The sequence below is a fragment of the Pteropus alecto genome, unplaced genomic scaffold (assembly GCF_000325575.1).
Source record: "Pteropus alecto unplaced genomic scaffold, ASM32557v1 scaffold146, whole genome shotgun sequence".
Lineage (NCBI taxonomy): Eukaryota > Metazoa > Chordata > Mammalia > Chiroptera > Pteropodidae > Pteropus > Pteropus alecto.
This window is the reverse complement of record NW_006442107.1, coordinates 24968798-24982933: the sequence shown is the minus strand read 5'-3', so window position 1 is coordinate 24982933 and position 14136 is coordinate 24968798. Positions and strand designations below refer to the sequence as shown.

General features: G+C 37.3%; 2 protein-coding genes across 10 annotated transcripts in view; one reads left to right on the top strand and one right to left on the bottom strand.

Moving 5' to 3' along the window:
* The window catches only part of GREB1L (GREB1 like retinoic acid receptor coactivator), a 223999-nt gene that overhangs the window by 186511 nt on the left and 23352 nt on the right, over positions 1–14136 (top strand). For all 9 annotated transcript variants that reach the window (XM_025038617.1, XM_025038613.1, XM_025038616.1 and 6 more), the window contains 4 exons: positions 2564–2744; positions 4492–4684; positions 9819–9952; positions 12919–13258. In XM_025038617.1, the coding sequence (XP_024894385.1) occupies positions 2564–2744; positions 4492–4684; positions 9819–9952; positions 12919–13258 (848 nt within the window). The remainder of the gene's footprint in view (positions 1–2563; positions 2745–4491; positions 4685–9818; positions 9953–12918; positions 13259–14136) is intronic.
* The window catches only part of ESCO1 (establishment of sister chromatid cohesion N-acetyltransferase 1), an 82420-nt gene continuing 81554 nt past the window's right edge, over positions 13271–14136 (bottom strand). The window contains exon 13 of the mRNA XM_025038619.1: positions 13271–13585. Coding sequence (XP_024894387.1) covers positions 13575–13585 — 11 coding nt within the window. The 3' untranslated portion in view covers positions 13271–13574. The remainder of the gene's footprint in view (positions 13586–14136) is intronic.

Below are 14136 nucleotides of genomic sequence, written 5' to 3'. Positions count from 1 at the left end.
GCAATTAAGTTTTTGAAATGCAACTAATTTTTATAAATTTTGAATTCATCAACTTAACTAAATTTTTATTTTATTTATGGATAATTTTGTTTTCTACATAGACATATTAGTAATAAAAGATTGTTTCTTTACAGTTGTAAGTGAAAAAAATCAGGTTATACAATTACAGAATATGAGCTAGTTAGCACAATATGCATAGAAAAAAACACAAGAAAGAATACACAAAAGTGTTCGCAGTGGCTTATTTTCAGTTAAAGAATTACAGATAATTTTTTTCTTTTTAAATATATCTCTGTACTTTCCAGTTTTTCCAAGATAGGTATCTATCACTTTAATAACCAAGAAAGAAACAAAACTTAAAAATAAAAGCAAGTCTAAAACAAATTTTAAAAGTTAAGATCATCTACTAAAAATGCCCAGATAGAAATAAAACATTCAATTACTTCTGATGTGCCTGTTCCCACCCCAAATTGAGCACTACAGAGCCAGCTGGCTTTATAGTTATAGACTAATATACCATGTTATATCTAAGAGAACGACCTTTTGTCTTTCCGTTAGATCATGAATGAAACTGACCTCTCAAAGGTCTTGATTTCACTTATTTTGAAATGTAGGCAATTCTTAATTTTCCACAAGATAATTTTCCTGTTTATGAATTACTTATGGTCTTTACATATTAGGATGCCCCTAACTCACACTGCTTATTTCCTAAGGATAAACTTAGGAAATACAGATTAATTTTCAACTGGTTCTACTCTCCCCATTTTACAGATAAAGACACAGAAATCTCCAGAGATTAAGTAGGTCCTCTCTCTATGCCTCTGCTCACCTCCTCTACCCCATAGTACATTGCCTCCCGTTGTGACACCTGTCAGAATTATCCATCTCTTCCATCATAAACTCCGTGAGATTTAAAGTCTTTGTCATGCTCTCCTCTGTATTCCCAGGCCTTACCCAATACCTGAAATGGTACCTGATGCATAGTAGATGCTCAATAAATTAATATTGAATGTCGAATGAGTTTTATAAGAAACCCAATTTCAAAAAAATCAGAATACATGCCAAATTAAATGTATGATTGATTGTTTTTGGAAATACTGACCATATTTCAGTGGAAAATGAAAACAATCTGAGAAAAGTCTCCTAATGAAAAATGTATGAAAGCAAAATTAGCTACTGTTCACCTTGCTTATATAATGAATTTTTTGTATGGTAAAACATTTTCCTTTTTAAAAATACCATTTAGAACTATTTGTATTATAGCATCTAGATGTTAATTGCACATGGTTGTTAATTGAGCCAGTTTTACATTAAAGCTAGATAAATAAAACTAAGTCACCATAATTCATTCAAGTCTGTTTTATTTATGCATTATTTTTAAATAATGTTTTATTTTTTTAATTTATTTTCTTTTTTTTTTTTCACACAGTTGGGGCTGGTAGGTGTGACTGGTACTGGCTTCTAAATAGATATCCGTCAGCCCTTGAAATCCAGGCTGGTCCTCAAAGACCATATCTAATCCCCAAATCAATCTTTTGGTTTCTTCTGTTGGTAGGGCCGTGGGCTTCAGAAGGCTTTCGTCTTGGAGGGCTTACCCCTCCCCCTGTGAAGCTAAGTGCCTTGGGAGGCTGAAGATTGGTTCTGTGCTCTTATTTACTTTGTTTTTTCTCCCAGCTTTATTGAGATATAATTGACAAGTAACATTGTATAAGTTTAAGGTGTATAATGTGATGATTTGATACACATATATTTTGTGATATATTTAACACATACCTTACATAATTATCATTTTGTCTCTTCATTTTAAAGGAGGATTTGATGTTTTAATTAATTATCCCAACAGCAGTTTCATATGCTTAGAACCATGTTTTATATTTAGAAGTACTTTTATTATAGACACAATTAATAATGTAGTACTAAAGTTTCACAATTTCTAACATTGTGAGACTATATTAATCTTATATAATTTAGTTCATTTTATTAATTTGGTACATAATTCAGCATTCATTGAGGACTTCCCATACTATGGATATTGTTCAGAATGTCACTGTTTAAAAATGAATAAAATACTAACTAAAAAAGATCATAATGTAGTTGTTTTCTCTTTAGACATCACATTTTGTTTTCCTTTTTCTTATCTATGTTTTATTGTAAATTTGGGATATGGAATGCTTACATGATTGTATTAACTTGGCCAAGACCTGTAGCCCAGATTTTCACTTTTCTGAGTGGTTTGTAATAGCTGTTAGTAGCAGCACCTCATATATAAATAGAATTTAATTAGAAGACTCATACATTCAACTGCTGCCACTTAAGGTACCCGATCATTCCTTGTTGTCATTTGTGGAAGGTGGGGTGGAGTGTTCTAAAGAAAAAGCAATCTTATATTTCCTCCTCAAATTGTGGTAGGGAACATGTAAAAAACAAAAGTATCTAAAATATCTGCTCTGTAAACTTCTCTATATGATTAGTACCCAGTTTATCAGTTGTGTGATGAACTTAACTTATTTTATGTCATTTATATATGTATGTAAAAATATAAACTCTTTTTTCTTTTTGGTAGGTGTCCTTGTAGACTTGGGTCTGGAGGAAAATGGAACAGCTTATCAGAGAGCAGAGAAATATGTTGTTCGTCTAGACAATGAGATTCAAACCAAGTTTGAAGTTTTCATGAGAAGAGTGAAACAGAACCCGTACACACTGTTTGTGCTAGTTCATGACAACTGCCATGTGGAACTAACGAGGTGATTGCTTCAGAGTGAGCAAATACAATATTTCTTCTACAGTAGCAGTGGTTATGTAATAAATTATTTAAAAGGTGATGATTTGAAAACCCAGGAACCCTAGCATTTGGCATCTTCTTATTGATGACTTATTATCTTTCCCTTTCCTTGCTCTTTCACCTTTTCTTACCACTTTAATGTTGATTTTAACAACTGTGAGTGAATTTACAAATTCCTGTTAAAAATACTGTCTTGAGAGCCCTGTGGAACTTAGCTGCTTCAGAGCAAAGGTAGCAACAAGGAGGTGGAGGCTAATGAGCTCCCAGATGGCCATGTGCTTTCCGTTCTACCACCGTCCGTCCTCCCCAGTTCTCTTCCATTTTTCTTTTTTCCTTCTTTTCTTTTCCTTCCTCTCCTGCTTTTTCTCTTTTTCTTTGCCTTACTCTTCCTCTTACCTGTAACCACATTAGAGATGCCATTTTAATGATCTGAGAGCAGATCTGAAACCTTCACAATTTACCAGTTTAAACAAGAGGATATCTCTTAGTGGTCTTATTAAGGAAAGAAGGGTAAGTGTGGCACAGTGGAGCCAGTTTTGCTCCCATCTCAAATTATAGGAGTGATCTGGTGGAGGTGTCTTTGCTACTACGGGTTAATAAGGCAAATTGTTTTCCAAGGCGGGCATGAATAGTCCTCAGATACTACATGTTATCAAGCATTTATAGATTTATTTTTTTTCTTCAGGACTTCTTGAGGTTAGGAATCTGGAAGTGTTTTGGTCTGTGGTAGAAAGGTCAGAATTGCAAAAGTGCTTGTTCAGAAGCCAGAATGTGTTTGGTACTCCACAGTCTCAAATCTAGAGCCATATGTAGGTAAAAGTAAAGTCTTTCATAACTTGTTAGATTTAGTAGAGAGAGCATGGGTAAGAGCAAGAGAAAAGAAACGAAAGATGGAAAGAGAGAAAGAGAAAGAGAGAAGAGGGAAGGTGGGAGAGAGGGAGAAAGAAAAGAATGAAAGAAAAGGAAGGAGGGAAGGAAGAAGGAAAGAGGAAAGAAATTTTGCCTACATCCTGTTCAGTTACTGTTTGTGTCCTATGTGCAGAAATAGCTCACTGACCTTGTACACCTAGTCTTTGAAAGTTTGAGGTAATAGCTCTGGGGATTACGTGTTGCATCTCTCTGTATTTAATTTTGTTTGAAGGCTGCATGGCAACGTGCTACATCCAAATTGAACACACCTGAAAATGATTCAGAGCTATGACAATGTTGGTCATGGGAAGGTGGGTAGGAGGAGTCCTCCCCACAGTCTAGCAGCCTCAAGAAAGGAAGGAGGGTGCAATTAACACAGCGGGGATCCCTGCAGTTTTGGGGCCTGTCTGGGAGGCAGGGGTTACATATCAATGCACAGGTGGTAAACATTGTGTTTTGATGGAGAAGCCCCTTCACTCAGGTGAGCTTTCAAATTAAAATGATCCATCTCAACTGAGGATTTAGATATCCTTGGCTTAGATAATTGAGTTTATACTTTGACATATATCTATCAGGTGCAAACTGAAAAAAGGAAAAAAAAAATTCCTGAAATCTGTCTGAAAGGTGTACGAAATTTTGTAATTTGGGCTTTTCCAAATCAAATGTTTGCTTCTATTCCTGCTCCCAATTAAAAAGAACTGGAAAGCTAAGAGCTCAAACATTGCATCCATTTTTATGCCTGCTTCTAAGTCTAATCAATTAAATCAAGAGGCTTTAATATGACTTCAATATCTTTACAGTGTCATTTCGAGCTCTTTGTCACATGGTGAACCTAGTCATGGATTGGCTGATAGAGTCATTAATTGCAGAGAAGTTCTGGAAGCTTTCAACCTCCTGGTGCTCCAGGTTAGCTCCTTCCCGTATACTCTACAGACCCAGCAGTCCCGAATCAGCTCCAGCAATGAGGTTCACTGGATACACCTGGACAGTATGGTGAGTCTCTGGTACACAGTCATGTTCTTAGTTCTCCAGGGAGAATCTTGTAATAAAATATGGCAAAGTAGAGCACAAGAATTCAAAAATCTGACATAACGCTTTATCTTCTAAAAGTTCCAGATAATTACAGTTATCATAAGACTAAAAACTAGACAATAGTGTCCTATATAAATTTGATTAGGTGGTTGTTTAGGTTATCATGCAGATACAAAATTATCCATTCTATATAGTTTGCTCCCTCAAAATGTGTTGTTATCTGACATTATCATCATTATCCTAAATTATCTTTGTGCCTTTAACTGATTAATTTCAATCTGAGACCTGGAAATTTTATTTTCTTCTTAGATGGCTTCTCTGTCATATCTTAGTCTTACTGATCTGTATCACTGTTAATTACTCTCATGGTTCCCCAGAAACTGGATTTTTCCTTTTAATCATTTCTCACAGATTTCTAGTTGAAACAGAGGATAATGGTATTGTGACGTTACTCAATAATAGCATTTAATGTGTTGAGAATTGTCATTACAACATTGTACATATCCAGTGCTTTATACTTTTTGGCTCCAATACCTAATACCTGAAAAATATTTTCTATCACCTATAAACTGTATGCTAAATATACTCTCAAAGAAAAGAAATGAGTTTCATAAAAAAATAAATAAATAAAGATTAACCATTAAGCAATGGATCATTCTTTTAAAATATTGAACATACTGGATATTTTTAAATATACATGTTTAAGTAAAAGATGCCAGAAATGTAAATGTCTTATATCAGACAAAGAAAAATACTGTATCTCTGTGTGGTGATGGATGTTAGCTAGACTTATTGTGGTGATCATTTCACAGTACATAAATATTGAATCATTATGTTGTATACCTGAAACTAATATAATATGTCAATTATATCTCAATTTAAAAAAGAAACATCAAGTTGTATACCTTAAATATGTACAATCTTTATTTGTCAAAAAAAAAAAAAAAACCTTATAAAACAGAAACAGAGTAACAGAAACAATTTCAAAACACCAAAATGCTCTGGGGGTTGAAAGGAGGAAGAAGTCCTATGCATTTGAAAGCACCAGGAAAGGCCACATGGAGGAGAGGACACTGATGACGGGCCTTGGAGCAGAGGAAGGATGGAGCACACATGGTGGAGCAGCCGCTCCTTAGCAGCAGAGCCACAAGGAGGAGGAAACATGAGCATTTTTCAGAGAATACTGTCTGGAATGAAAAGAAACCTGGAAATAGATATATGGAGACTTTGAGTGCCAGGCTGGCAAAGTTTACACTTATTACACGGGCATTAGCAATTTTTTATCAAAGGCATAATATTATTAGAAATATCAGAATATACATAATTACTTTTTATATTAACAATGTAAATGTACAGCTCAGTGAATTTTTGCAAACTGAACGCACCCGGGGGACCAGCACCGAGATGAAGAAATAGATGAAGAAATATTCACCCAGTGTATATATAGATTGCACTGGATGGCTCCACCACAACTCATTTATTTATCCTATTTATTTATTTCAAATAATGCTGCTATAAACATGCTAGTACATGCCTTTTAGTAGACACTTGTATGCATTTCTATTGAGTATATACCTGGGAGTGAAATTGCTGGGTCATAGGGTATAAATGTGTTCAGTTTTAGGAAATACTCAGAGGCTGCATCGTAAGGCAGTTCATTAACAATAGAGGCTAAGTCAGCATGATTAGAAATGGAGAGATCACAGTCATTTGGCTTTTCCGATAATTTGGGTTCAAATTAACGAATACTTGAATCAGAATAGTAATCCTGATAATAAAAAAGGATGGAAGAATTGGTAACTTTTCTAGGATTTGTTTTTGGGGGAAGAGGCAAGAGTCAGAAATATCTTTGAGGTGATGCTGTCAGTTGGAAAGATGTCAGGAGGAAAACTGATCGTGGAGGGCAGACAAGATGGATTTTAAATGAGGTGAAACTGAAGTGAGTGCACATGGCAAATACAAAGTTGGAGTTTGGATTGGGCTTTACAATGAGGATAGGGAATATTTTTTCGAAAACGGTAATCACTGAAGCAGCTTGTATAGATAAAATCATAGAAGAAAATAATGAAGAAAACTACAAAGAGGGCAGAGGTCAAGGACTGACACATAAAGGCCGCTGGATTGGCCTCGAAAGTCTTTAGTGATCTTCCAGGGAACAGTGTCCATACAGCAGAGGGTTTGGTTGGAGGAAAAGCAGAGACAGCAGTGAAAGGACAGAGAAAGCTGCAGCATGGGGTCACTGCGTGGACAGCACTTTGCGAGGTGGGAGATTTTTTAAGAAACATTTTCCCCAAAGACATAAGGATTCAATGAATCATATGATTTATGATTTGTGACACTTGGGAGTGTACGTTTCTTTATTTTTACATTTTTTAAATTTTATTAAGTTTATTGAGGTGGCATTGGTTAATGAAATTATATGGGTTTCAAGTGTACAATTTCATAATACACCATCTGTATTTTGCATTGTGTATTCACCGCCCAAAGTCAAGTCTCCTTCCATCACCATATATTTGATCCCCTTTACTGTCTTCTACCCACCACGCACTTTCCCTCTGGTAACCACCATACTGTTGCCTGTGTCTCAGTTTTTTGTTTGTTTGCTTGTCTTGTTTGTTCTTTTGTTACTTTCAGTTTTATGTACCATATGTGAGTGAAATAATATGGTTCTCGACTTTTTCCATCTGACTTACTTTGCCTCATGTGATTGTATGTTTTCTTAGCATATCATGCAGAGTTTTATGACTCACTTTAAAGTATGGTCCTTTTAACTTCTGTGGCAGCTTTTGTAATGCTTACAAACTGTAGTTACAATTTAATATAAACATAACAATTGGTGAAACTATTCATTTCCAGTTCTTAGTTTTAGTAGCTCTGGTCCTTAAAACCCCTGTTGGAGCAGGCTTGGAGTAGGATTTTATATTTTCCCAAAGAAACAAGACTGAGGATGAGAAGGAATGTGAAGATCAAGTTCATATGAAATAAAGCTTTTACACTAACTCTGTGTCCATTCCTAATAAGAAGGGACACTCAATGGATGACCTTTTTCATCCTAAATTACTTATTTGACACAACTGTGCAAAACACAGAGAAAAATTCAGAGGGAAACAAGCGAACAAACAATAGATGTCACTCCATAAGCTCTAAGTCTCCAGGATTTATAAGAACATATTCTGGTTTGTATTTCTAAGAACATAAATAAAGCATATTTACTTTCAAATAAGACCCTGTTCCAACGAGCAGGATTCCTAGTTTGGGGATCTCAAAGAATTAAAAGCTACCAATTAAATAGTGCTTTATTTTTATCTTATGGACCTTATAGATCACTCAATTGGTCATCCCTTTGGATGAGTTACTAAAAAGCTCAGAAACCAATTTGTAGCTCACTTCCAACAAAACATACGGAAACTTCTGTATCCATTTTTGAGAGAACTAACTTTATTCCTGGCTCAATCTTATTTCTCTTGCCCTTGCTTTTTCTTCCTCTGATCACCTAATTTATATTTATTGTATACATTTTAAGTTTCTGTATTATCTTTGTGAAATGAGTTGGGAAGTGTTTAAAGAACAATGTCAACACATAACAAATAAATAAAAGTGAAACTAAAATGCACAGACAACATGACAGGAAGAAGAAATGACTGAAAAAGTAATATACAAAAGAGGAAAGAAAACTATATTTTAAAAACCACCAGATACATGAACTCAAAAAGCTTATTGAATATAGTGGGGCTACTTGGTTTAAGGACAAGCATGTTGTCAGACATCTCAGGATCCTCTGAGAGAATCTTTATGTCACATCCCAAAATACTTATTTGTTTTTTTTCATAGTAATGACTGAGTCATCAAGAGGGGGAAAGATTAAATACTGTGCATTGTGTTTAAGAAGATGGAAAAATATATATATTTCACTTTTAAAATAAATTTTGTTTGTAAAAGGATAAGCTTTTATGAATGATCATCATTAAATTATGTCAGAAAAGTTTTCTATGATAGAGGAATTTTTTAGTTTGTCAATCTCCAGAGACTTGTAGATAGTATATGTATCAGAATAGAGAGAGCAGCTTCAAGAGGGGAAAAATCTGACCTTGTGACCGTACCAGTCTATTCAATGCTATTCCTCTGAAAATGTCTGAACAAAAGAAAGAGAAAACAAACCATCTCTATAGTTATCTGCCTTAAGAAAGCATGTCAACATTCCACTTATAACATGTTAAGTTTATTTGAACTGAAAAGAAAGTTATGCCTCAGAGATGATTATAGAGTTGGCATCAGGTTGTATAATGAAACACATACATACGTACATACATACGTGTGTGTGTGTGTGTGTGTGTGTGTAGTATGTATCTCACATCTTTATCCATTCATCCATTGATGGACACTTAGGTTATTTCCATATCTCAGCTATTGTGAATAATGCTGCAGTGAAGATGGAAATTCAGATAACTCTTCAATATCCTGTTTTCTTTTCTTTTGAATATATATCCAGAAGCGGAATTGCTGGATCATATAGTAGTTACATTTTTAATATCTTGAGGTATCTCCGTACTAGTTTCCATAGTGGCTGCATTTACATTCCCACCAAAAATGCACAAGGGTTCCCTTTTCTCCACACCCATGCCAACACTTATCTCTTGTCTTTTTGATAATAGACATTATAACAAGTATGAAGTGATAGCTCATTGTGGTTTTGATTTGCATTTCCCTGATTAGTGATGTTGAACATCTTTTTGTGTATCTGTTGGCCATCTATATATCTTCTTTAGAAAAATTTCAATTCCTCTGCCCATTTTTAATTGAATTATTTGGGATTTTTGCTATTGAGTTGCGTGAGTTCTTTAAATATTTTAGATATTAATTTCTTACCAGATAATAGTGTTTGCAAATATTTTTTTCCATTCCATAGGTTGCCTTTTCACTTTGTTAACGGTTTCCTTTGCTGTGCAGAAGCTTTTTAGTTTGCTGTAGTCCCACATGTTTATTCACAATTGTTTTAACCTTCAGGAAATAACCTATTACAGTGGGGTTTCACCCCTAGAAAACAAGACACAATGTACCCTGTCCTTACTGGGTTGTGCTCTGTATTTTGAATCAGGAGGACATGAGCTGCGAGGAGAAGCTGTACTTCGGCTTGAATGAGTACAGTAAGTCTCTACAGTGGGGGATCACAAGCCCACTTCTGAGATGTGATGAAACTTTTGAAAAAATGGTGAACACACTCTTGGAGAGGTAAATAAAAACCTTCGACCTTTTCTTTAGCTGTACTTGCATATCTAAAATAGCCAAAAGTCTTTTGTGTCAGTGTCACGGGGAGTTTGCTGGAGCCTGGGCTGTGCAGTTGAAATGTGAAGGCAGAATAAAAATAGCCTTTCCTAAGATGACCTTTTACTCATACGGGTTTTCTATGATCATCTAACACCAACAAAGGAAACTAGTGACTAAAAGTAGGACTTAGAACCACCTTCCATGCCCTGAATCATCTCCCAAACATGCTTCATTGCTACCACCTGGAGATTACACAGGCAGGGATTTGCCTTTTAAAGACCATTTTTCTGAAGTCTGGCCTCCCCTCCCGTTCACCCCTATTTTTATATTTTCCCCTTTTTGCCCCTCTGTCCACAAATAAGTACCCTTAGATGGCCTGGTAAAAACTAAGCTTTACTATGACAGATTTGGGGCATAGACTGGTGAAAATTAAGGAACAATCAAATCATTTAAGTGACTTCAGTTCCTAGTGCCCTTTCTCCAGTCCTTGGTCTTAGCAGTTAAGAATCATGACTCTCCTCTCTCCTCTGCCTTCTTTTTATCCCCCAGTTCCAGGTCAAACTCTGGAAGAGGAAAGGGTTTTCCTATTTTTTAACTCTCTGATGTTGAAATCATAGACTCTAAGAGTAAGCAGAAGCATTAAAATTTGCCTAACTTAATAGAGGTCCCTGCCTCAATATTGTCTGATCATCCAGTGATGTGGATATGTGGGCTCTATTTGATGAGGTACATTCTAAGTCTTAGTAGTTCTAGTTCTTAAAACTGGCTCCAATTAATCACAAGCCATCATGTAACAACCTTTAATTTTACTAAGAAAAAAAGAAATAAAAATGAGAACAGGTGGCTGCATCCTATCTGGCAAGTTATAATAGTACATCAGGAAAAGGAGCAGGCTTGGAGTAGAATTTTATATTTTCCAGCTAATGGATTTGAGAAGATTTAACTAACACTGTGACATCAATCCTTTCACAGCACCCGTGATCCAAGATTACAAAAACCAGCCCATGAGTCTCCCCTTTAAGCATTTCCTACCCACCCATTCTATTTGCCAGTTTAGAATGTATCTTCCAGTAACATCACTCAGCTTCACAACTGGTATTTTAACAGATGATCCCATCAACTTCTATTACAATTTTGGTAATACAAAACTACAATTACAGTTTAATGCAAACAACAGATTGGGAAGACTATTCACTTTCAGAGTGTAAAATCTAAATGCTTATTTATCGAAGTTACCATTTGTTGTAACTTTGGCTTTTCTACATGGCCTAGCAAAAACATTAAGCTTTAAACATGGATCATCTGTGCGTATTTCCTCCAACTCAGTTACCCTAGGCTAATGATAGCTATGATATATATATATTTTGAATGTTTGAAGGGAGTGGCCCAGGACTAATTAAACTGAAAGATTCCTTCGCTTCCCCCAATCTACTAAATCCTTGCAATATAAGAAGAGTTTGTCAGAGACCTGAGTGAAATCTAGACCCAGCTCTGTCTCTGACCAGTTGGATGATCTTGGGCAAGTAAGTGAATTTCTCTCAGCCTCTTAACTCATTCTCCTTCTCTGAGAAGGTGGAATGGTCAGAACCCAGGGCATCTCTGATCCTTTCCAACTCTAAAGTATTTCAAAAGCACACCATTCATTTGACGAACCTAGTTGGTATTTGACCCTGGGCTTTTCTGTGCAAGGCCAGTGAACCACTTGTTTTACTTTAAATAGAATTATAAAGTGGAACAAAGGTGAAATTCCTAATTGGCCTACCAAACTGCTAGGTGGCTGTATATGTGCTACCAACTGGCAACCAGAAAAAAAGCTCCAAGACTCATTCTTGTTTTGCGAGCACGTACTTTCTTGACCAGCACCTCTTCATTACTGCAAGGGGATCCTCTTTGCCCGTTTATACTCATTTTATCAACAGTCCTGCCTTTCTGAGGAATAGCACATAAATGAGAGATTTATTTTTTGCCTGTCCTGTAATTGTGGAAATTAACAATTTGAACAAAGTGATCCTCTTACCTGGCGGTCCAGGCAGGGGGCGGGGGTAGTGACGTACAAGCAGGCGTTTGAACGAAGCCAGGACATCCCAGCTCCTTGCCAGGCTCTCTTTACTGAGCTGGGCTCTGGTGATAGGAGGCCACACCACTAGAGGGTGCTATTTCTCCAGTGAGCTCCAAGTTTTCTGCGGTACCAAGGCACATTTTATGGAAAGATAGAGTTACTCCTGTGGGGTTAATTTCAAATTAGTAATAATAATTACTTTTTATGTCTGATACTCTAAAGACATGATATTAAAATCTCAGTTTCCTTTACTGTAATCTTAAGTAACAGAAAAATAAGCAGACAACACCACCAACACCACTATTCTAACCCAATGCCACCAGCAATAAATTAGAATCCAGGGATGATTCATTATGATAATTAACCTGACTAGACCTGTGCTTCTCAAAGCTTACTGTGCATACAGATCACCTGGGGATCTGGTCTTCCACGTTTTCCAACTGCAGGCGCAAAAATGAGATGTCCCAAATTGATCCCATGTTTACTAATCTTGTTTGGGATGCATCCAGCCCATGAGGATTCTGACTGATTCGGTACATCTGTGGTGAGAGATTTGGCATCTTTGACAAAGGTGCAGCTGTTGGATGATGCTGCTGGTCCACAGACCACAATCAGAGAAGCTGGAGTCACTAGACCAACCATCCCTAAGCTTCTTTAACTTGCTTGCCTGTCCTAACAGGTTCTCACTCAAAGGTGTTGTAGCTCAACTTTTCCTTCTAGTGATATGGGCTCCAAGGTCATTCCAGAGCTCAAGCCCACCGCTGATCACTAATCTCTTCCCACAGTGCTTGGTCTGTGTTCTTCCCACGCAGACCTTACTGTCCCAGCTGTTCCCGCAGCCCACCTGCCAGCTCCCTGTGTTCTGTTGAAGGTACCCCAGGCTGCACAGCATGGTCGTCCGCTGCTACCTCCTCATCCAGCAGTACTCGGAGGCTCTGATGGCTCTCACCACCATGGCATCCCTCCGAGACCACAGCACACCAGAAACACTCAGCATCATGGATGACCTCATCAGCTCCCCAGGAAAAACCAAAAGTGGAAGGGGACACATGCTCGTTATCAGGGTGCCCTCTGTGCAGCTGGCGATGTTAGCCAAGGAGCGGCTACAAGAGGTGCGCGACAAACTGGGGCTGCAGTACCGCTTTGAGATCATCCTTGGGACCCCTGCCTCCGAAGTCAGCGTTGCAACTCACTTTGTGGCGCGATTAAAGGTTAGCAGTGGACAGACATTTCTGCTTCAAAATACCATTTCTGTTTTCTAGGAATTCCATATAGGTGGCTCAGAGGCCTGAGTTTAATAGGGTTTTGCACATGTATCAGTCTGATCTTCATGACAACGTTAAGGCTAAACTAAGGAACATGTTCATTTTCCTAATTGGAACCAGTTTACGAAGAGTCTGTCAAGCTTCCCTTTTTAGCATGTGCATGCAGTTGGTCTTCCACACTCTCCAACCGCAGGTGCAAAAATTAGATGTCCCAGTTTGATCCCGTGTTTATTGATCTTGTTCAAGATGCATCTAGCCATGGTCATCTGTTTTCTGAGAAAAAAAAAAAAAAGGTAAGTTTTTCTCTCAGACCTCTGTGGGATCTTTAAGCACCGTCAATTCACTAATTCTTTTCTGTCCATCCAGCCTGGCAGCTCATGTCTAGAGTCGGTAAAGTATTTTGGTTTATCTTCAGGACTCATGTAGAACTCTCCCCTGCCCTCTTGCATGTGGATTCTTCGACAGTGTGTTGTTTCTCTGAACTTGCTTTGACCCTCAGCCCCACAGCTTGGGCTGGACTGAGGCTTTCGAAGCATCCTGCACAGGGACTTAGTGCATGAGCAAGCCCGCTGCCCCTCTGCATGGCCAGGAGCTGACTGTTTTTCCTAAACTCCTCCTGTTAGGCATGCGGAGAAGAGGAGAATTCATAAATCAACTAACCTAACTCTCTACTTTATGCCCTGCTCAGGTTTTTCTTGATACTTTTACAATTCAGTGTGTCCTAGCCATTAAAAAGCATTTAATAAAATACTTGCATTCGTATAAGTACAGCACAGAGCTAGGTGCTGTATGTCTGAGTTAGACCAACATGGTATCTATACCCT